General features: G+C 46.6%; 1 protein-coding gene across 1 annotated transcript in view; it reads left to right on the top strand.

The window, feature by feature from the left end:
* Positions 1 to 3,736: 3,736 nt before the first annotated feature.
* Positions 3,737 to 22,454, top strand: part of LOC133664304 (uncharacterized) — a 48,685-nt gene continuing 29,967 nt past the window's right edge. Inside the window, exons 1-10 of the mRNA XM_062068812.1 lie at positions 3,737 to 4,537; positions 4,610 to 4,713; positions 8,322 to 8,476; positions 8,545 to 8,713; positions 8,772 to 8,895; positions 9,549 to 9,646; positions 9,714 to 9,928; positions 10,009 to 10,117; positions 14,400 to 14,606; positions 18,163 to 18,172. Of these exons, the coding sequence (XP_061924796.1) occupies positions 4,166 to 4,537; positions 4,610 to 4,713; positions 8,322 to 8,476; positions 8,545 to 8,713; positions 8,772 to 8,895; positions 9,549 to 9,646; positions 9,714 to 9,928; positions 10,009 to 10,117; positions 14,400 to 14,606; positions 18,163 to 18,172 (1,563 nt within the window). The 5' untranslated portion in view covers positions 3,737 to 4,165. The remainder of the gene's footprint in view (positions 4,538 to 4,609; positions 4,714 to 8,321; positions 8,477 to 8,544; positions 8,714 to 8,771; positions 8,896 to 9,548; positions 9,647 to 9,713; positions 9,929 to 10,008; positions 10,118 to 14,399; positions 14,607 to 18,162; positions 18,173 to 22,454) is intronic.

Genomic DNA, 22,454 nt, shown 5'->3' with positions numbered 1-22,454 from the left:
GCACAGTCCCACTAAGAGCAGACTTACGTTACAAGGGGACAAGACGGGACCGCCAACGGATCAGCCACTTACGGCGCTCCTTAAAAAAGGTGGGAAAAAGGTGACATTGGGAAAGTGGGAATAGTCAAAAAAATATCAGTCTAAGGCTGGTCCAGACTGAGTCCGAGGAAAAAACCTCACATAGCATGGCACACATAAACATGATACATGTTATCACAACAACTCGCGACAGAGGGGCGGGGGATTTGGGGCCCTGGAGGCCGGCTGCCGCTATAAAGCGCTACTCAGCCATCCACAACCCCGGAGGACCTTCTCCTAAATGATTGATTAAGTTGATTAATGATTAACGCCTCAATGAAGAACTTTCAGTTTTGGTTAATTTTAGTGGCGCCAGTGGACCAAAGCAGTAGTGTTCTGCCTGAAGGAAGACCACATTTCCCATCAGGACCAGCGCATAGTGTTGTAAATCGTCAGAAACGGCGTACACGTACAAACTGACACGATAATACCATAATGATTCAGTATGACTTATCTTTCCACAGTAGGAACCTACATATTTTACTCAAACTCTATAGTTGCGGTTTGCAGTCATCGCATTTTTTCTTTGTACAGTACTTTTGAGTTTGTTGCGTGGCTGGTCGTTTCAGTGTGGAACTGCGAACTATTAAGCTGGTGGCTATTTATTGGTACCAGACAAATTTCCGATAGCTAACATAAGCATTACCATTGAAAATCACTTACTAGTTTAGCAGAAACAGAGCAAAGGCAGCATCGGGTTGAAAGTCGGGGCAGTATGGATCCGTGACTTTCCTTTTGTGGTGAATTATACCGTGTACCATTTTCTTATATGATTGTGAACTGGCATGTATTTGTAATTGGTCACAGAATCTTTTAGAGGATTAAGGAAATATGCCCTTAGATAGCTTCGGGTGCAGATGTCCCATCACAGCTCTCCAGAGAGTGGTGGCTCTAGTCCACCAGGACAATTGGAATCCGAAAGGAATGTAGGTTTGCATTTGAGGAGTGATTATAAAAACATTAGCAACATCTGGTAGGAAGCCCCCACTGGTAGGAGTAGAGAATAGGGGTCACCCGACTCAAACCGATCAGAGAAAAAAGAAGTCAACAAAAACTTAAAGGACTATACGTTGCACCTCATCTCCTGTTATTACTTTACCAAAGCATTGTTCAACCCATCCTCATGTACTGTTCCACATGTTTTTTCACCATGCTCTCTGTAACCAACCGGACCAAACTCACACGCATTACAAACATAGCAGCTAAAATCATCGGCCTACCCACACCCAACATTTCAGATTCAAACCACAGGTCCATCACTCGACTGGCAAAAACGATAGTCCAGGACAACAGTCACCCACTACACCAATACATAATCCCACTACCATCAGGGTGCAGGTACAGAACCATCAAATTTCGGAGGGCCCGCCTCAGGAAAAGCCTGATCCCTGCAGCTATAGCCGCCCTTAACAGCAGGCCTGGCCGACCTGTCTGACAAGCCTATAAATGTGTTGGTCATGTATGATGTCTTTTTGTTATTTTTGTTTTGTGATGTGTAATGTCTATTGTTTAAATGTACGGCAGTGAAAATGAATTTCCCCAACGGGGACCAATAAATCTAAATCTAAATCAATCAAATCAAAATAGGTTGAATGGCCAAACAACAAACTGGGCTTTTGTCCAGACATGGCCGGCTCCAAGGCTAGAGTTACGAAAAGTGGGGGTCTTCGTGTCAGGGGTATTTAGGGACAGTGGTCCGAGAGGACATCAGACGAGTAATCAGGCCTATATTCTTTCTCCTGGAAGCTGTAGTTCCAGTCTGAGGCTCGCTGAAACAAATAAAGCTTTTTGTTCGACGATTCCTCGTTGGCGTCTTCTTGGCTCATCACCCATCACACAGTCACTCTGTCCTGGGAGAGTGGCACGACCATCAATTTGGCGTCACAATCCGAGCTACTCCGAGGCAACGGGTGACTCAGACATTTTATTATGGTCCGTAGATTACTTTGTTTATTTTGCTCTACAAACGTTTTATAAAGTGTTTATTTATTTATTCTGTTTCAGGCAACGGGTGACTGACACATGGTTATTTTTAGAGTTGTAGAGATGAATATTTATATTATATCAAGAGGTGAAAGACACCAAAAGTAGGTGGGGGTGGACCTGAGAGAAAGGTTTAAAATTTAATTGAATAACTTATGCATATAAGTCCATGGCCTTTTGGCTATGGAGACCAGCTGCTGGGTCTCTGCCACACCAGAGTCCATTTGGAGAGACTGGAGGAGATGCGGATGAAGAGACAGGGCTGCGGAGCTAGCGCTGACAGGCTTCACAGTGTCTCGGCTGAATGAGCAGGTACCGGACACCTCGGTCTCCTTAGACGCATCCTCGCTCATCCATGCGAACTGGACACTGGCCGAAAGTTAGTGGGCGGTAGAGATGTGCGGATTGGCAATTATTTCATCCGCGTCACAAAAGTCGTCATCCACCCGCCATCCAACCGAACTAAGATTTTATCAAGATCACAACCGCCCGCCACCCGCCCGTTGTTATATATATAATATAGACCAGGGGTCGCAACCTTCCATCCATCCATCCATTTTCTACCGCTTATTCCCTTCGGGGTCGCGGGGGGCGCTGGAGCCTATCTCAGCTACAATCGGGCAGAAGGCGGGGTACACCCTGGACAAGTTGCCACCTCATCGCAGGGCCAACACAGATAGACAGACAACATTCACACTCACATTCACACACTAGGGACCATTTAGTGTTGCCAATCAGCCTATCCCCAGGTGCATGTCTTTGGAGGTGGGAGGAAGCCGGAGTACCCGGAGGGAACCCACGCAGTCACGGGGAGAACATGCAAACTCCACACAGAAAGATCCCGAGGCCGGGATTGAACTCACGACTACTCAGGACCTTCGTATTGTGAGGCAGACGCACTAACCCCTCTGCCACCGCGCTGCCCCCCTACACTGCGCCCCCACACATCAACCCCCCACCCCCCTCCGTGCGTCGGTTGGGGTGGGCGGGGTTTGGTGGTAGCGGGGGTGTATATTTCAGCCAGGAAGAGTTAGGACTGCAAGGTGTTCTGGGTATTTGTTCTGTTGTGTTTATGTTGTCTCACGGTGCGGATGTTCTTCCAAAATGTGTTTGTCATTCTTCTTTGGTGTGGGTTCACAGTGTGGCACATATTAAGAGTGTTAAAGTTGTTTTATATGGTCACCGTCAGTGTAACCTGTATGGCTGTGGAGCAAGTATGCCTTGCTGTCACTTACGTGTGCAAGCAGGTGCCGCCTACAACATGCGGCTGGGCTATCACGCTGGCTGTACATGTTGTAGAGGGTGATAAAGGCAGTATCAACACGGCACGCACTTATTATTGTTGATTGGGTGAAAATCAGCAGACATTTGAGAGAATTAGAATTGGAACAACCGCCACCCGCCCGAATCTATTTAAAATCTATTTTTTTCGTCATGCATCCGCCCGACCCGCGGACTCCGCGGTTGTGTCCGCAAACCGCGCATCTCTAGTGGGCGGCCGAGGGTGCAGTCTGCTCTCTTGGTTGCTTTGTTGGGTCTGCTCCTGTCTCTGGCCATGCTCCCCTCGCTCCAGCAGACGATGGCATGGAACACCGCAGAGGCCACCACGGTGTATGGGTGTCGAAATTATGTTTTTGTTTGATTGCTTGTCTATGCATGGTGCAATCGTGTGTGTGCAATATATATTATTGGTTAATTGCTGCTGGAGTGACAGCTGGTTGCATCAGCTCTGCTCTTTTAATGTCGTTAATGTTTTTATTTATTCTATTTTCTTAGTCAATTGAAGTACCTTGGGGCAACTTCAGCTGTCATTTTTAAAGGTGCTTTATGAATAAACCTGGACTTAATAATATATATTGACAAGGCGACAGGGAGAAAAGGCATGGAAGGAAAATAAAGTGAGCCAGGTAACAAGTCCTGATAATTGCTTTAAAAAAAAAAAAAAAGAATAATGATGTCTCTGGCACAAGCCAAACAAACAAGCTACAGACCAAGCCCCCATTTTAAAATGATGACATCCTTGAACCGGTTTCCTTCTTTATTTTCTTACTTCAACACACAACTAACATGAACTCTTGAGGACACAACAATATCACTCTGAAAAATGGCTTTTGAAGAGATTCTACAGACCATTGGAGGATTTGGAATTTTCCAGAAGCTCATACTTTTTGGATTAAGTAATCCAAATATGTTTTTGAATTCTGCTCTGTGTAGTTTTCTTTTCATCCAGTCTGATCCAGAGCGACATTGTGACACGGACTGGATCCTCCGGGCTGCTCCCAACCTGACGTTGGAGGAGCAGCTGAACCTGACCGTTCCTCTGGAGCAGGATGGTTCTTTCAGCAGGTGTCACATGTTCGATCCAGTGGACTGGGACATCGGGACCATCAGGGACCGCGGACTCAATGAGACCACGGTGTGCCAGAATGGTTGGGTGTACTACGACACAACGTACCAGTCCACCATTGTCACTGACGTAAGTGACTAAACGCTACTTTGCTGTCTCAGTTGTTTCAGACATGCTAATTCTGTGAGTGTTGCCTCGTAGTTTGATCTGGTGTGTGACAGGTCCAACGTACCTGCACTGGTGAAGACAGTTTTCATGGCTGGTATTCTTGTTGGTTCTTTCGTCTTTGGACCGCTTGCTGAATCGTAAGTAACCTAAAGGGTGGTTCTGGACCTAAAAATGTCTACAGTTCAAATTCCCCCGTAAGTAACCTAAAGGGTAGTTCTGGACCTAAAAATGTCTACAGTTCAAATTCCCCCGTAAGTAACCTAAAGGGTAGTTCTGGACCTAAAAATGTCTACAGGTCAAATTCCCCCGTAAGTAACCTAAAGGGTAGTTCTGGACCTAAAAATGTCTACAGTTCAAATTCCCCCGTAAGTAACTTAAAGGGTAGTTCTGGACCTAAAAATGTCTACAGGTCAAATTCCCCCGTAAGTAACCTAAAGGGTAGTTCTGGACCTAAAAATGTCTACAGGTCAAATTCCCCCGTAAGTAACCTAAAGGGTAGTTCTGGACCTAAAAATGTCTACAGTTCAAATTCCCCCGTAAGTAACTTAAAGGGTAGTTCTGGACCTAAAAATGTCTACAGTTCAAATTCCCCCATAAGTAACCTAAAGGGTAGTTCTGGACCTAAAAATGTTTACAGGTCAAATTCCCCCGTAAGTAACCTAAAGGGTAGTTCTGGACCTAAAAATGTCTACAGGTCAAATTCCCCCGTAAGTAACCTAAAGGGTAGTTCTGGACCTAAAAATGTCTACAGGTCAAATTCCCCTGTAAGTAACCTAAAGGGTAGTTCTGGACCTAAAAATGTCTACAGGTCAAATTCCCCCGTAAGTAACCTAAAGGGTAGTTCTGGACCTAAAAATGTCTACAGGTCAAATTTCCCCGTAAGTAACCTAAAGGGTAGTTCTGGACCTAAAAATGTCTACAGGTCAAATTCCCCCGTAAGTAACCTAAAGGGTAGCTCTGGACCTAAAAATGTCTACAGGTCAAATTTCCCCGTAAGTAACCTAAAGGGTAGTTCTGGACCTAAAAATGTCTACAGGTCAAATTCCCCCGTAAGTAACCTAAAGGGTAGTTCTGGACCTAAAAATGTCTACAGGTCAAATTCCCCCGTAAGTAACCTAAAGGGTAGTTCTGGACCTAAAAATGTCTACAGGTCAAATTCCCCCGTAAGTAACCTAAAGGGTAGTTCTGGACCTAAAAATGTCTACAGGTCAAATTCCCCCCAAAATAGACGCATTAGTGATTTTAGCCTTGTTTTCTAACGAGTATGCATCAGCCTGCTGATGTCATCTACAAAAGACTGTAGGTAATTTTTAATTTGTGTGGTATGTATTTTGGTAGCATCTTCATCCCGAATCACTATATTTCTGCCCAAAATTTGAAGGAACTATCAAATATGTCTGCCAGATGCATCGTGAATCTGATCACCGGTTGACAATCGGGCCGGGGCAGCACAGTTACGCAGTGGTTAGCGGTCACAGCGAGAAGGTCCTGGGTTCGATTCCCGGCCTCTGGGTCTTTGTAAGTGGAGTTTGCATGTTCTCCCCGATTCTCTACTTGGGTTTCCTCCCACCTCCAAAGACATGCACCCTCCGAATCATATAGAAAATAGCCATGTGCCAGAGCTAGGCATGGTCTGACCAATCACAAGCCAGTAGGAGGTGCTTCTTTCTCGTGTTTCGAGCAAAGACAGAATGATTGTCAGCCTGTCGCCGAGAACTGAACACAGGGGAAAATAAGAAAAGAAAAGGTTGTGTCAGGAAGAATGTGAAGAAGAAGATAGATGTGCGTGGCAATAACCGACTTGGGGGTATTAGTGCTGTACACAGTTTGAAAAGATAGTTGTTACAATGATACGAAAACTTTAGAATAGGTGGATAACTGACTATCCATCCATCCATTTTCTTCCGCTTATCCGAGGTCAGGTCGTGGGGGCAGCAGTCTTAGCAGAAAAGCCCAGACTTCCCTCTCCCCATCCCGGGGGATCCGGAGGCGTTCCCAGGCCAGCCGGGAGACACAGTTTTCCCAACGTGTCCTGGGTCTTCCCCGTGGCCTTTTACCAGTCAAGACGTGCCTTAAACACCTCCCAGGGAGGCGTTTGGGTGGCATCCTGACCAGATGCCCGAACCACCTCATCTGGCTCCTCCCGATGTGGAGGAGCAGCGGCTTTACTTTGAACTCCCCCCTGGATGGCAGAGCTTCTCACCCTATCTCTAAGGGAGAGCCCCGCCACTCTGCGGAGGAAACTCATTTCGGCCGCTTGTACCCGTGATCTTGTCCATCCATCCATCCATCCTTCCATTTTCTACCGCTTTTCCCATCTCAGCTCCATTTAGGCGGTAGGCGGGGTACACCCTGGACAAGTCGCCACCCCGTGATCTTGTCCTGGGAACGTAGATCGTCTGGTAAATTGAGAGCTTTGCCTTCCGGCTCAGCTCCTACTTCACGACAACGGCTCGATACAGCGTCCGCATTACTGAAGACGCCGCACCGATCCACCGGTCGATCTCACGATCCACTCTTCCCTCACTCGTGAACAAGACTCCGAGGTACTTGAACTCCTCCACATGGGGAAGGTCTCTTCCCCAACTCGGAGATGGCACTCCGCCCTTTTCCACCATGGACTCGGACTACTCCAATGTAAAATAATTTTTGTAACTCATAACAAAATGTGTTAAAATCTTTTAAAAGGAAACAGGCCAGCATATCACAAAGGATACAGAAGACTTTGACTCTTGTTTTAATTACTCAATTTACTAATATAATACAGGAGACATTTTTGCTGTAGCAGCTGTATACGTGACATCATCCTAAATCTCCAGTGCCGCGACCGCCCGCTGCTGCTGTCCGCCTGACATGGCCAAGGAGTCACAGGATCTGGTGTTGACAGCAAACAAGTTGCGAAATGGTTGCTTCGATAAATTAATATGTCCTCACAAATAATAATATGAATATGAAGCAAAAATTAATATTCTGTCCTTGTCTCAATCTTTTTTACATTGTTAAGGTCAAATAGCCCAAATGTCAGGCGTACGACAACTATGGAATTGCCATGAGGCAGCGCATATTTCCACGTCAACGTCAGTTTTTGATACATCTCACCTTTGTCATGAAGAAGGGTGTTGTGCAGGTTTTTGTACGTACGTAAGCTTGATACATGAAAACCCTGATGTTAAAGTCCCAGCGATAGTCCCACACAAGGTGTGGTGAAATTATCCTCTGCATTTGACCCATCCCCATGTTCACCCCCTGGGAGGTGAGGGGAACAGAGAGCAGCAGCGATGGCCACGCTCGGGAATCATTTGGTGATTCAACACCCAATTCCAACCCTTGATCCTGAGTGCCAAGCAGGGAGTCAATGGGTCCCATTATAGTCTTTGGTTATGACTCGGCCGGGGTTTGAACTCACGACCTTCCATTCTCAGGGCGGACATTCTAACCACAAGGTCACCGAGCAGGTCATGTTCTGGGCATCCTTAGCCTCAAGAAGACCCTAAGCTGAAAGAGGTGACCAAGCAAAGACCAGAGAGTCTGGGCTTTCTTACTGAGACCGCTACATCTGTGATCTTGACCTGGATAAGTGGCAGAACATGGTTGCGTGGATAAACGTGAATAATCAGAATAATCAATGTTGATCAAGTATAAAATAACCCCAGCTGATCCTTCCAAGTCTTCCCATCTATTAACCAGTGTCTACTTTCTGATATGTGAAGTATCATTGGACGACTATCTGGAATGTCAATTTTAGATTTGGTCGTCTGAGAACAACGCAGATACCTGCCGTCCTCCTGATGGTGTGCAGCTTTGTGGCCGGAGCGGCTCCAAATATCTACGTCTACATTGTGGCGCAGTTCTTGGTTGCAGCTGCTCGCGCCGCATTTAGAATTAACTCCAATGTATTAGGTATGACATCCGACAGGCTTTCTGCACCCTCTGAATAAATGACTGAGTGTAAAAAAATGTCTCCTTAGCTACAGAGTGGATAGGAGTCACCAAAAGGTCCTATGCCTCCTGTTTGAGTCAAGTGTTTTCTGCAGTTGGACAATGTTTCATGGCTGGACTGGTCTACGCCATTCGTAACTGGAGAATAGCTCAATACGTGCTGGGAGCAGCTTATTGCCCTCTGGTCCTCTACATGTGGTATGTCTTGTTAAGTAGTGACCGTTTCCCCTTTTTGACTCTAAACCTTTTATTCCAGGTGGATTCCAGAATCTGCCAGGTGGTTGTTGAGTCAAGGAAGAATTGAAGAAGCAAAGATGTTGATTAAGAGAGTGGCTTCAATAAATAAACAGGAAGTCCCAGAGAATGCTTTGGACGGCATGGTATGCTTTGATACACAACCCACTAAAATTTGACTAAATTATTTATTCTAGTCTTTGTAAGTAAGTAAATTTTATTTATAAAGCGCTTTTCGCAGATAAAACAACAATTCAATTTAAAACAACAGGGGCAACATCATAAAAAGGATACAAAGTGGATTAAAAATGATAGTTAAAAGGTTAAAAGTTTCAAAACAGTCAAGATCACGGAGGGACTGGTGCAAGTTGTTCCAGAGTCTGGGAGCTATAGCCTGGAATGCCAGGTCTCCACGGGTTTTAAAACAAGTTTTTGGGATCTTTAGAAGACCCTGGCCTAAAGACCGGAGGCTGCGCCCTGAAGAGTAGGGGCATAGCAAGTCTGTGATGTACTGAGGGGCCCCACCATGCAACGCACGGAATGTCAGGACTAAAATCTTAAACTCAATGCGGAATTTAACTGGAAGCCAATGAAGACTGGATAAAACGGGGGTGAAATGGGCTGTTCTGGGTGCACCGGTCCAAAGTCCTGCAGTCACATTTTGTACCGTCTGAAGTCTCTTTAGAATTGCAATAGTCAATGCGAGACGAAATGAACGCGTGACTGATCATTTCCAGATCCAATTGTGACAACAGATTTCTCACTTTAGAAATGTCATTTGTGTTTCTCTTCTCGTCAGTTAGAACAACAAGAGAAAAAAGTCAAAAGTGGAGCCATGAAGATCATTTTTACCACAACAAAGCTGCTGATTTACTTACTCATCGTGTGTTTTGTCTGGTGAGTGAAAACATTTAGTTATTTCATTTTTACATCTTCTCATCTATTTCTTTTTTTCCTCACCTAGTTCTTCAGCATTCTTAGGCTACTTTTGTATTGCTCTCAATGTGGGAACATATGGCCTTAACATATTCCTGGTTCAATTCCTGTTTGGAATCACGGAAATACCCACACTTTTTCTCTGCATCTGGTTTTTGGAGTTGTTGGGAAGAAAAATGTCCCTAATTTTAACTCCTCTGGCAGGCGGCCTGTTTTGTATTCTCACCCTGGCTTTCTTTCAAGGTGACTCCATCATTTTTCACAGAAATTATGCCTTAGCTTGGACATATTACACTCATATATTTCACTTGTTCTCATTTTAGATGATGTTGTTGCTATTATTGCGCTTTTAACAACAGGGAAGTTATTCTTGAACTGGACTATTTCGGTGTGTATGGTCTACTCTCAGGAGCTGTTTCCCACTTCAGTCAGGTAAGCAAAATATATACTTTGTATTCTTCTTAGCGTTACGGGTTTCAGTGGGTCATTACTTTGTCTTAGTCTTCAAACTAAGGCCATAAAGCAGGGATATTCAACAATTTTTTGGGGGGTGGGGGCATGGGGGCACATTTCCAGAAAGCTAAGGTGTCAGCAAAGCTCTTTTTAGTAGAAGACAGCAGACAGCTTGCAGGTTTAGGAGTGTTTAATGTCCAAAAGTACTAAAATCCAAGGTAGTGTGCAACAGGGATATGCGCAAAACAAGCACCGGGAAACTGTGCTTGAAAAATAGGTAAAGAGAGCTAACCACAAAGAAATGCAAAAACAAGAAGTCAAGGTTCCTCTGACAAACAAGACACCAAACTTTTACAATGATCCCACAACGAACAACGAAGAGAGACTGGTTTAAAGAGCCCTCTAACACAATGTGGGAAAATTAATACAAACAAGCCACGCGTGAGGAGGGAAAGCACTCAAAAGCAGAGTAAAGCTACTGCAAACAGAATACAGACATAACAGAAAGTGGAACCAAAATAAGGGCGCAAAACCGCAAGTGAACCAAAAATGCACCATAGAAACACCCAACCCCGTCCTGGGTGTTATTGCTGACGGCGCAGAGGGTGTCAATGAAAAGGCCACATTTGTGGCCGATGTGGCTGACCTGAGCGAGGGCGGCGCTCCAGAAGCTGTGAAGGTCCAGAGCGAGGACGGCGCTCCAGAAGCTGTGAAGGTCCAGAGCGGGGACGGCGCTCCAGAACCAATGAAGGTCCACGCCCGGGTCCTGGGCATTGCTGCCAATGGTGCAGAGAGCGTCCACGGAATGGCTACACTGGCCGAGGAGGAAGCGTGTGAGCGCCGGAAGAGCACCTCCGCATTAGGCAAGGAGGGCGAGCGCCAGACGAGGGTCTCTGTGGCAGGCGAACTAGAGGTTGCGCAGGCTGCTGGGCAGGAGATCTAGCAGGCTGCAGAGCTAGAGACAACGATGGCAGTGTTGTGGGAAGACCCGCTGAAAACAAGGATGGCGGCACTGACGGAATACTTGCTGGAGACGAGGATTGCGCAGGCTTGGAACGACCCACTGGAGACAATGATGGCTGAGGCTTGGGACGACCCGCTGGAGACGAAGATGGCGGCGGCGTGGGATGACTCGCTGGATTCGAGGATGATGGCGTCGTGGCACAACCAATTTAAAGTCAAAGTTAAAGTACCAATTATTGGAGACAAGGGTGGCGGCAGCGTGGGACAACCTGCTGGAGACAAGGATGGCGGCGGAGTGGGGCGACCCGCTGGAGATAAGGATGGCGGCGGCGTAGGAGGACTTGCCTGAGATGAGGATGCGGCGGCGTGGGAAGACCTGCTGGAGAAGAGGATGGCAGCAGCATGGGAAGACCCACTGGGGTAGCTGGTGGTGGCTGAAAGCCCACTGGAGTAGCTGGTGCCACCTGCAGGCCCACTGAAGTTGCTGGTGGTTTCTGCAGAGCTGAAGCAGTAGGTGGTTATGCTGGAGGTCAAGATGGAGCGGGAGGCGGCTGGACTGGAGGTTCGAGCTGGAGCAGCAGGCGGCTGGGCTGTAGGTTTGAGCTGGAGTGGCAGACGGCTGGGCTGGAGGTTGAGCTGGAGCAGCAGGCAGTAGAGATCGAGTCGGAGCGGCAGGTGGCTGGGCTCTAGGTCGAGCTGGAGCGGCAAGTGGCTGGGCTGGAAGTTGGGCTGGGCTGGAGGTGGAGCTGGAGTGGCAGGGTGCTGGGCTGGAGGTGGAGCTGGAGCGGCAAGTGACTGGGCTGGAAGTTGGGCTGGGCTGGAGGTGGAGCTGGAGTGGCAGGGTGCTGGGCTGGAGGTGGAGCTGGAGCGGCAGGCGACTGGGCTGGATGTATGACTGGCGGTGGTGGCCGTGCAAAAGGTGGCAGCCTCGCTGGAGCATGGTGGCATCGGAGGACCCACTGGAGAGGATGGTGGCATCTGACCCACTTGTACTTCTCCGCCCATGGGAGCAATATTGACAGCGGCAGGAGTCAACTCTGTTATCATCCCTGCCATAACCGCCACTTATCAGCCCATATACGCTACAGAGGTGCCCATGCAACTGGGAGGACAAGTCTCTGCTGCAGACCGAGCTCGTCGGTGGAGAATACACCTCTGCTGTTAGTTTGGGAGCCCGTACCATCATATTTCTAACTGCAGCAGTCGTCCTTCAAGACAGACGGCGCTTGCACTACCCGCTCCTTAAGCCTCTTCTCCTCCTGTGGGGGTCCACGGAATGGCTCACTCTTGGCCGAGGAGGAAGAGGTGTGTGGCAATAGGCGAGGAGGGCGAGTGCCAGACGAGAGTCTCCGTGGCAGGCGAACTAGATGTTGCACAGGCTGCTGGGCAGGAGATTTATCAGGCTGCAGAGCAATGGCAGCGTTGTGGGAAGACCCGCTGAAGACAAGGATAGCGGCACCGAAGGAATACCCGCTGGAGACAATTGTTGCATTAAGAATGAACTTGCTACTCATGATCAAACTGCCACATTTGACACACTCATTGACTTAGCCATCCGCCTCGACGACAGAATATGCGGATGCGATAGAGAAGACGCCAAGGAGGATAGCCGATACCATACTTCTCCGCCCATGGGAGCAATATCGACAGCGGCAGGAGTCAACCGTGTTAATTTCCCTGCCATAACCGCCACTCGTCAGCCCAAAGACGCTACAGAGGTGCACAAGTCTCCGCTGCAGACCGAGTTCGTCGGTGGAGATTACGCCTCTGCTGTTACTTTGGGAGCCCGTACCATCATATTTCCAACTGCACCAATCGTCCTCAAGCCTCCTCTCCTCCTGTGGGGGTCAACATACAGGCAACTACCAATGAACTGTGTGTTTACCCACAGGCTCCTAGACCTGAAAAGAGACTTGAACTTTCAAGTTCTTTGTCAGGTGCGGAAGCAGTGTCAAGATTGTTGCGTTTATTGACTCAGGGGCAGATGATTGCTTCATTGACTCCAACTTTGTAGACATAAATAAAATAGCTAAAATCATCTTTGTTCCCTTAAGGAGGTTTGTTCTTCAGATGGCCATTTACTGGCGAAGGTGACGCACCTAACTTAGACTTTAGCATTAGAGCTATCGGGTAATCACCATGAGGCGATACGCTTCTTTATTCTTCCATGTCAGTTGACACCCAATGTATTAGGTCTCCAATGGTTTAAACTTCATAATCCTAGTATCGTTTGGAGCAGAACTACCATTTTGAATTGGAGCACTTTTTGCAACGCTAATTGTTTGCGTTCTGCTGTTCCCAGCCGCCTCTTTTTTCTTCCCAGGATTCAGAGATCTCAATCCCATCCCTCCTCCAGCATATTCGCCGAGCTCATCGGGTGTGGCGCAATACTAGAGCCAGATTGTCCCGGGCGACTGCCCAGAAATGTAGACTGCCGGCTCGCCACAGGATACCATCCCCCACTTACCAACCTGGACAAGAAGTCTGGCTGTCTTCTCAAGACTCACCATTGGCTTGCTCCTCCAGGAAACTTTCCCCCAGGTGTGTGGGGCCCTTAAAGATAACCAGGATCATCAGCCCCGCGGTGGTCGAACTCCAGGTGCCTTCATCCATGAAGCTTTTTGTTGCAGTGCCTGGTTTACAGGCTATGGGTCCGGCTCACTTTTGCGCACACCTGAAACCCATTACCTACCTAAATACTTAAGCTTTCCAGTCCATTCACTTGGCGCCATTAGATTGCTGATGCTTCACCCTTCCAGTCGTGTTCATCTCCTCTGCTCTGGCTCCACTCACGCTCCTCATTCCTGCCGTGTAGTGTTTACTAGTTCCTCTCCACACCTTTTGTGTGCGTCCTTAGTTGTTTTTCTCTCTCCTTTTTTGAGTGTGCTTTTTGTTATCTTTTTTCTTTCTTCTCTGCGTTGGCGTTCTACTCTGGCGAAGGCCGATCGTGACAAATGCAAGGATCTGTTAATGTGTTTACAGTGTTCTAAGTTCCTCTATAAAACAGAAGCATTCTAGGGTTTTTATCAATTTATTGCAAACATGTTTGTCTCCCAAGTTTTTAATTGGCAGGTATGGCGTTCCCGGGCCAGATTTGGCCCCTGTGGCGCCAGTTGAATAACCCAGCCATAAAGGCATGATTGGAAGTGTTTGACTGAGTGGACTGACGGTGGCAAAAATATCAGACCAGTACATCAAAGATGTTTGTAGTGTATAATATATGAATTGTTTTCAAGATTGTGTCAACATTTAATTTCCAGTGTTCTGCGCCTCCAGGTCTAATCTTCTCTCTCCTCAGGCAAACAGCTGTTGGCTTGATGTCCATGGCTGCGCGGCTAGCTGCTGTCCTCTCTCCACCAATCAACATGTTAGCCTTGTATCACTGGTTCTTACCCAGCATTGTCTTCGGCACCCTTGCAATGCTTAGCGGAGCTCTGGGTTTCTTCCTTCCTGAAACCAGGGGCAAAGACCTACCGGATTCTACCAGTGAGGTTGCGGTCAACAGGTACGCCAAATAATGGACCTGTTGTCTTAGTGTTTTACAGATTATTGTTCATTGTGGAAACCAGTCGTAGAAACAGAAATGAAGGACCTTTGAGTTGATCTTATGATGGTTCTCATGTCAAAATTAACACCAGAAAGTCAAGGTGGACCAATATCAGTATGTTAGAGACTCTACCTGGGTTCTTTCGTTAAACAGTCAGGTGTCGGGTCTCCTGGAAGATTTCACAAACATTTATTAAAACAGGTCACAGGTAAAATGTTCCAGTATTGGTCACACTTGTGCAAAAGTCTGTCGATTGCATAATGAGAGCAAATGTTTGGTGGTGGTCGGAGAGGCGAAATTTGGCAGCCAAGTTTGCATCAGTCTACCTCAAAGCAGCTGTGGCTACAAATGTAGCTTACCACCACCAATGCGTGTATGTGGAGTGAATAAATAATGGGTCTCACTTTGGGGGTCCAGAAAGGTGCTATATCAAATCTATTCTATTATCAAAACCAAAGTTTTACAAGATTAGGGGAATTTTTGACCATACTATGTACAACGGTCTCAGTCAATCCAAAACTGTATAAAATAGTTTGTCATATTTTAGTAAATCAAAATTTGGGGAGGAGATCTTGCCCCAAGTGGAGGAGTTCAAGTACCTCGGAGTCTTGTTCACGAGTGAGGGAAGAGTGGATCGTGAGATCGACAGGCGGATCGGTGCGACGTCTTCAGTAATGCGGACGCTGTATCGATCCGTTGAAGGAGCTGAGCCGGAAGGCAAAGCTCTCAATTTACCGGTCGATCTACGTTCCCATCCTCACCTATGGTCATGAGCTTTGGGTTATGACCGAAATGAGCTTCCTCCGCCGGGTGGCGGGTCTCTCCCTTAGAGATAGGGTGAGAAGCTCTGTCAGCCGGGAGGAGCTCAAAGTAAAGCCGCTGCTCCTCCACATCGAGAGGAACCAGATGAGGTGGCTAGAGAGGTATTTCGGGCACATCCAAACGGCAGGAGGCCACGGGGAAGACCCAGGACACGTTGGGAAGACTATATCTCCCGGCTGGCCTGGGGACGCCTCGGGATCCCCCGGGAGGAGCTGGGCAAAGTGGCTGGGGAGAGGGAAGTCTGGGCTTCCCTGCTTAGGCTGCTGCCCCCGCCACCCGACCTCGGATAAGCGGAAGAAGGGATGGATGGATGGAGTAAATCAAAAGTGACTTTTGTCTTTTCAAAAGGTCTTTATGAAAGTGTTGCTGCAACAGCTTCTATATAGTTAATACATTTGTTTTATGTTTATCTATTTCATTACTGAAATGTTATTACCTTTAAAAATGAAAAAAATAAAAAATGGATAGGTTTAACACGCCGGCAGAAAATCGTCAACATTTTAGTTTGAATCTGGATTCCTGTATGCGTTTTTTGTTGTGTGTCTCCAACATTTTTGATATGCAAAATCATTGAATAAGTCATTTTGTAGCGACAATCTTGTCTCACCTTTAGACACTTTTGGTGCGGGGTAAATGTCCAACCAGAACGATGCGTTTGGGATATGTTCCTATTCATTGCACATAAAGGTGAATCAATAAGATTACCTACAGATAGGAATGATTTGGTGGTAAGTTGGATAGATTTGGCTTCAGGTGGTATGATACAACACCTGTATACGGGGCAATATTGGTGCCACTACAGCAGGGGTCACCAACCTTTTTGAAACCAAGAGCTACTTCTTGGGTAGTGATTAATGCGAAGGGCTACCAGTTTGATACACACTTAAATAAATTGCCGGAAATAGCCAATTTGCTCAATTTACCTTTAACTCTATGTTATTATTAATAATTAATGATATTTACACTTAATTGAATGGTTTAAAAGAGAAGAAAACACGAAAAAAATGACAATTAAATTTTGAAACATAGTTTATCTTCAATTTCGACTCTTTAAAATTCAAAATTCAACCGAAAAAAAAAGAGAAAAACTTTAAAAAATAATTTGTGGAACATCATTAGTAATATTTCCTGATTAAGATTAATTTTAGAATTTTGATGACATGTTTTAAATAGGTTAAAATCCAATCTACACTTTGTTAGAATATATAACAAATTGGACCGAGCTATATTTCTAACAAAGACTAATCATTATTTCTTCTAGATTTTCCAGAACAAAAATTTCAAAAGAAATTAAAAAGACCTTGAAATAAGATTTAAATTTGATTCTACAGATTTTCTAGATTTGCCAGAATAATTTTTTTGAATTTTAATCATAATAAGTTTGAAGAAATATTTCACAAATATTCTTCGTCGAAAAAACAGAAGCTAAAATGAAGAATTTAATTAAAATTTATTTGTTATTCTTTACAATAAAAAAAATAATTTAAATCAATGTTCAAGTAAATTTGTCAGGAAAGAAGAGGAAGGAATTCAAAAGGTAAAAAGGTATATGTGTTTAAAAATCCTAAAATAATTTTTAAGGTTGTATTTTTTCTCTAAAATTGTCTTTCTGAAAGTTATAAGAAGCAAAGTAAAAAAAAAAAAGAATTTATTTAAACAAGTGAAGACCAAGTCTTTAAAATATTTTCTTGGATTTTCAAATTCTATTTGAGTTTTGTCTCTCTTAGAATTAAAAATGTTGGGCAAAGCGAGACCAGCTTGCTAGTAAATAAATAAAATTAAAAAAATAGAGGCAGCTCACTGGGGGGTGCTGCTATTTGAGCTATTTTTAGAACAGGCCAGCGGGCTACTCATCTGGTCCTTACGGGCTACCTGGTGCCCGCGGGCACCGCGTTGGTGACCCCTGCACTACAGTAATGTTGTTGCATTTCACCCAAAACCCCAACCTACCATCAAAAATTTCAGAAAGATTGGAACTCGCGTAAGGAAGTTATTACTGTGATAGCTTTTTTTCACTAGGGGGCGGTAAAGGTGCTGCAGTAGTCATGCAGTTGCGTCCCACCCAAAAGAGATCTGAGTTTGTGGAGCCAAGTTTGGCGCCGTGCCACAGAGACATCTCCTGCCATTTTTGTGAATTTGGAAATGTCATTTTAGGGACCCCCAAAATATAAATTTTTCTACCAACCCTGACGTGCCTGCAAAATAGGGGAACCTTTTGTGCATTTTAAGGGCCTCAAAAATTATATATATATATATATATATATATATATATATATATATATATATATATATATATATATACACATTTTCTATTGCTTGTCCCTTTTTGGGGTCGCGGGGGCTGCTGGAGCCTATCACAGCTGCATTTGGGCGGAAGGCGGGGTACACCCTGGACAAGTCGCCACCTCATCGCAGGGCCAACGCGGATAGACAGACAACATTCACACGCTAGGGCCAATTTAGTGTTAATAATAATAATAATGCATTCGATTTTATATCGCGCTTTTCTATTATTAGATACTCAAAGCGCTCACAGAGAAGTGGGAACCCATCATTCATTCACACCTGGTGGTGGTAAGCTACATTCGTAGCCACAGCTGCCCTGGGGTAGACTGACGGAAGCGAGGCTGCCAGTTTGCGCCTACGGCCCCTCCGACCACCACCTGTCATTAATTCGTCATTCATTCACCAGTGTGAGCGGCACCGGGGGCAAGGGTGAATGAAGTGTCCTGCCCAAGGACACAACGGCAGCGATTTGGATGTCAAGAGGCGGGGAGCGAACCTGCAACCCTCAGGTTTCTGGCACAGCCGCTCTACCCACTACGCCATACCGCCCCTGTTGCCAATCAACCTATCCCCAGGTGCGTGGTTTTGGAGGTGGGAGGAAGCCGGAGTACCCGGAGGGAACCCACGCAGTCACAGAGTGAACATGCAAACTCCACACAGAAAGATCCCGAGCCCGGGATTGAACCCAGGACTGCTCAGGACCTTCGTATTGTGAGGCACATGCACTAACCCCTGTTACACTGTGCTGCCCCATATATATATATATATATATATAACTATATATATATATATATAACTATATATATATATATATATATATAGTTATATATATATATATATATATATATATATATATATAGTTATATATATATATATATATATATATAGTTATATACATTATGTATATAACTATATATATATATATATATATAAATATATATATATATATATATATATATATATATATATATATATATATATATATATATATATATATATATATATAGTTATATACATTATGTATACATATATATATATATATATTCATGTATATATGTATATGTATGTATGGTGCAATTATATATATGTGTGTGTGTATATATATACATACATAAATATATTAGTGTTATGTACAATATTTATATATATATTCACGTATGTATGTGTATGTATGTGTATATATATCTGTGCATATGTATATATGTATATATATATATATACAAACCCCGTTTCCATATGAGTTGGGAAATGACACTCCACATTGCTCCTCTTGAATCTGAGGTTCGACTATCGGCCGGACCCTCCTTTCCAGTACCTTGGCGTAAACTTTCCCAGGGAGGCTGAGTAGTGTGATACCCCTGTAGTTAGCACACACCCTCTGGTCCCCCTTTTTGAAAAGGGGAAACCACCACCCCAGTCTGCCACTCCCTCGGCACTGTCCCAGACTTCCACGCAATGTTGAAAAGGCGTATCAACCAAGACAGCCCATCAACACCCAGAGCCTTCAGCATTTCTGGACGGATCTCGTCAACCCCCGGAGCTTTGCCACTGTGGAGTTGTCTAACTACCTCAGTGACTTCACTCCGAGAGATCAACGTCGATCCCCCATCATCCTCAGGCCCTGCTCCTATCAGGGAGGGTGTGTCTGATGTATTTGGGTTCAGGAGTTCCTCAAAGTGCTCTTTCCAACGCCCCACGACTTCCTCACTTGAAGTCAGCAAAGTCCCATCCTTGCCGTACACAGCTTGGATGGTTCCCTGCTTCCCCCTCCTGAGGTGCCGTATGGTCTTCCAGAACAGCTTTGGTGCCGCCCGATAGTCCTTCTCCATGGATTCCCCGAACTGCTCCCACACCCTCTGCTTAGCCTCGTCCACAGCCACGGCCGCTGCCCTTCGGGCCCGCCGGTACCTTGCAACTGCCTCCGGAGTCCCCTGGGATAACATACCCCGGTAGGACTCCTTCTTCAGTCGGACGGCTTCCCTGACCACCACTGTCCACCAGGGTGTTCGAGGGTTACCGCCCCTTGAGGCACCTAAGACCTTCTGGCCACAGCTCGCATCTGCAGCTTTAGCAATAGAGGCTTTGAACATTGCCCATTCCTGTTCAATGTCCCCAACCTCCACAGGGATGGCAGAGAAGTCCCGCCGGAGGTGTGAGTTGAAGTCCTTCCGGACAGAGGACTCCTCCAAACGTTCCCAGTTCACCCGCACTACACGCTTGGGTTTGCCAGGTCTGTCCAGAGGTTTCCCCCGCCATCTAACCCAACTCACCACCAGATGGTGATCAGTTGACAGTTCAGCCCCTCTCTTCACCCGAGTGTCCAAAACATACGGCCTCAGATCAGCTGATACGATTACAAAATCGATCATTGATCTTTGGCCTAGGGTGCTCTGGTACCAGGTACACCTATGAGCATCCTTATGCTTGAACATGGTGTTTGTTATCGCAAGTCCGTGACTAGCATAGAAGTCCAATAACAATCCACCACTCAGGTTCAGATCAGGGAGACCGTTCCTCCCAATCACGCCAGTCCAAGTATCACTGTCATTGCCCACGTGCGCGTTGAAGTCCCCCAGCAAGACTATGGAATCCCCTGCCGGCGCCCCATACAGGACCCCATGCAAGGTATCCAAGAAGGCTGAATACTCTGAACTCCTGTTTGGTGCGTATGCACAAACAACAGTCAGAGTTTTCCCCCCTCCAACCCTAAGGCGAAGGGAGGCGACCCTCTTGTCCACTGGGGTGAACTCCAACGTACAGGCACTCAGCCGGGGACTCGTGAGTATCCCCACACCCGCCTGTGCCCTCACACCCTGAGCAACTCCAGAAGTGAACAAGGTCCATCCCTTGTCCAGGAGTGTGGTTTCAGAGCCCTTGCTATGCGTAGAGGTAAGCCCCACCAGATCCAACCGGTAGCGCTCCACCTCTCGCACCAGCTCAGGCTCCTTCCCCACCAGCGTAGAGACGTTCCACGTCCCGAAAGTCAGCCTCTGCCGTCCCGAATTGGTCCGTCCGGAGCCTCCACTTTCACCGCCATCCACTTGGCAGCGCACCCGACCCCACTGGTTCCGACCGCGGGTGGTGGGCCCACGTGGCAGAGAAGATGGCGTGTCCACGTAGCTTCTTCGGGCTGTGCCCGGCCGGGCTCCGTGGCAAGCCCGGCCACCAGGCGCTCGCTGACGAGCCCTACCTCCGGGCCTAGCTCCGGAGGAGGGCCCCGGGCTTCCTCCGGGCCGGGTAACGCATCCTCTTTTAGTGTAGTTCATGGGGGGTATCGTAACCCTGATGGGGGGGGCATTCGGGTGCTACACCTTGCCCAAGGGTGACCCGGAACTATGTAAGGCAGGGGCGTTCAACTCCCTGAGGCTTAATACAAGCCCACATACCGTAAGTCGGATCCGTTTCCAGTGGGGGTTGGTCTCCGCCAGGGCTGCGCTCTGTCACCTATCCTGTTTGTGATTTTCATGGACAGGATTTCTAGGCGGAGTCGTGGCCATGGCGGAGAGGGTATACGTCTCGGGGGGCTAAAGGTTGCATCACTGCTGTTTGCAGATGATGTGGTCCTGATGGCACCTTCGGTTCGTGACCTTCAGCTCTCACTGGATCGGTTCGCAACCGAGTGTTCAGCGGCTGGAATGAGGATCAGCATCTCCAAATCTGAGGCCATGGTTCTCAGCAGGAAACCGATGGTTTGTACAGTCCGGGTAGGGGACAGGACTCTGTCCCAGGTGGAGGAGTTTAAGTATCTCGGGGTCTTGTTCACGAGTGAGGGAAAGATGGAGAAGGAAATCAGCCGGAGAATCGGAGCAGCTGGGGCAGTATTGCAGTCTCTTTGCCGCACTGTTGTGACGAAACGGGAGCTGAGCCAGAAGGCAAAGCTCTCGGTCTACCGAGCTATCTACATTCCTACTCTCACCTATGGTCATGAAGTGTGGGTAATGACCGAAAGAATAAGATCGCGGATACAAGCGGCCGAAATGAGTTTCCTCAGAAGGGTGGCTGGCATCTCCCTTAGAGATAGGGTGAGAAGTGCAGTCACCCGAGAGAGACTCAGAGTAGAGCCGCTGCTCCTTCGGTTGGAAAGGAGCCAGCTTAGGTGGTTCGGGCATCTCGTGCGGATGCCTCACGAGCGTCTCCCTAGGGAGGTCCTCGTTGCACGTCCCACTGGGAGGAGGCCCCGCGGCAGACCAAGGACCAGATGGGGGGATTACATCTCCTCTCTGGCCTGGGAACGCTTCGGGATTCCCCAGGAGGAAGTCGCAAATGTTGCTCTGGAGAGGGAAGTCTGGGGGTCTTTGCTGGAGCTGCTGTCCCCGCGACCCGATTCCGGATAAGCGGTTGAAGATGGATGGATGGATATTCACGTATGTATGTGTATGTATGTGTATATATATCTGTGCATATGTATATATGTATATATATATATATACAAACCCCGTTTCCATATGAGTTGGGAAATGGTGTTAGATGTAAATATAAACGGAATACAATGATTTGCAAATCCTTTTCAACCCGTATTCAGTTGAATGCACTACAAAGACAAGATATTTGTTGTTCAAACTCATAAACTTTATTTTTTTTTGCAAATAATAATTAACTTGGAATTTCATGGCTGCAACACGTGCCAAAGTAGTTGGGAAAGGGCATGTTCACCACTGTGTTACATGGCCTTTCCTTTTAACAACACTGGGAACTGAG

The sequence above is a fragment of the Entelurus aequoreus genome, linkage group LG14 (assembly GCF_033978785.1).
Source record: "Entelurus aequoreus isolate RoL-2023_Sb linkage group LG14, RoL_Eaeq_v1.1, whole genome shotgun sequence".
NCBI classification, from domain to species: Eukaryota; Metazoa; Chordata; class Actinopteri; order Syngnathiformes; family Syngnathidae; genus Entelurus; species Entelurus aequoreus.
This window is presented reverse-complemented; position numbering and strand designations above follow the sequence as displayed.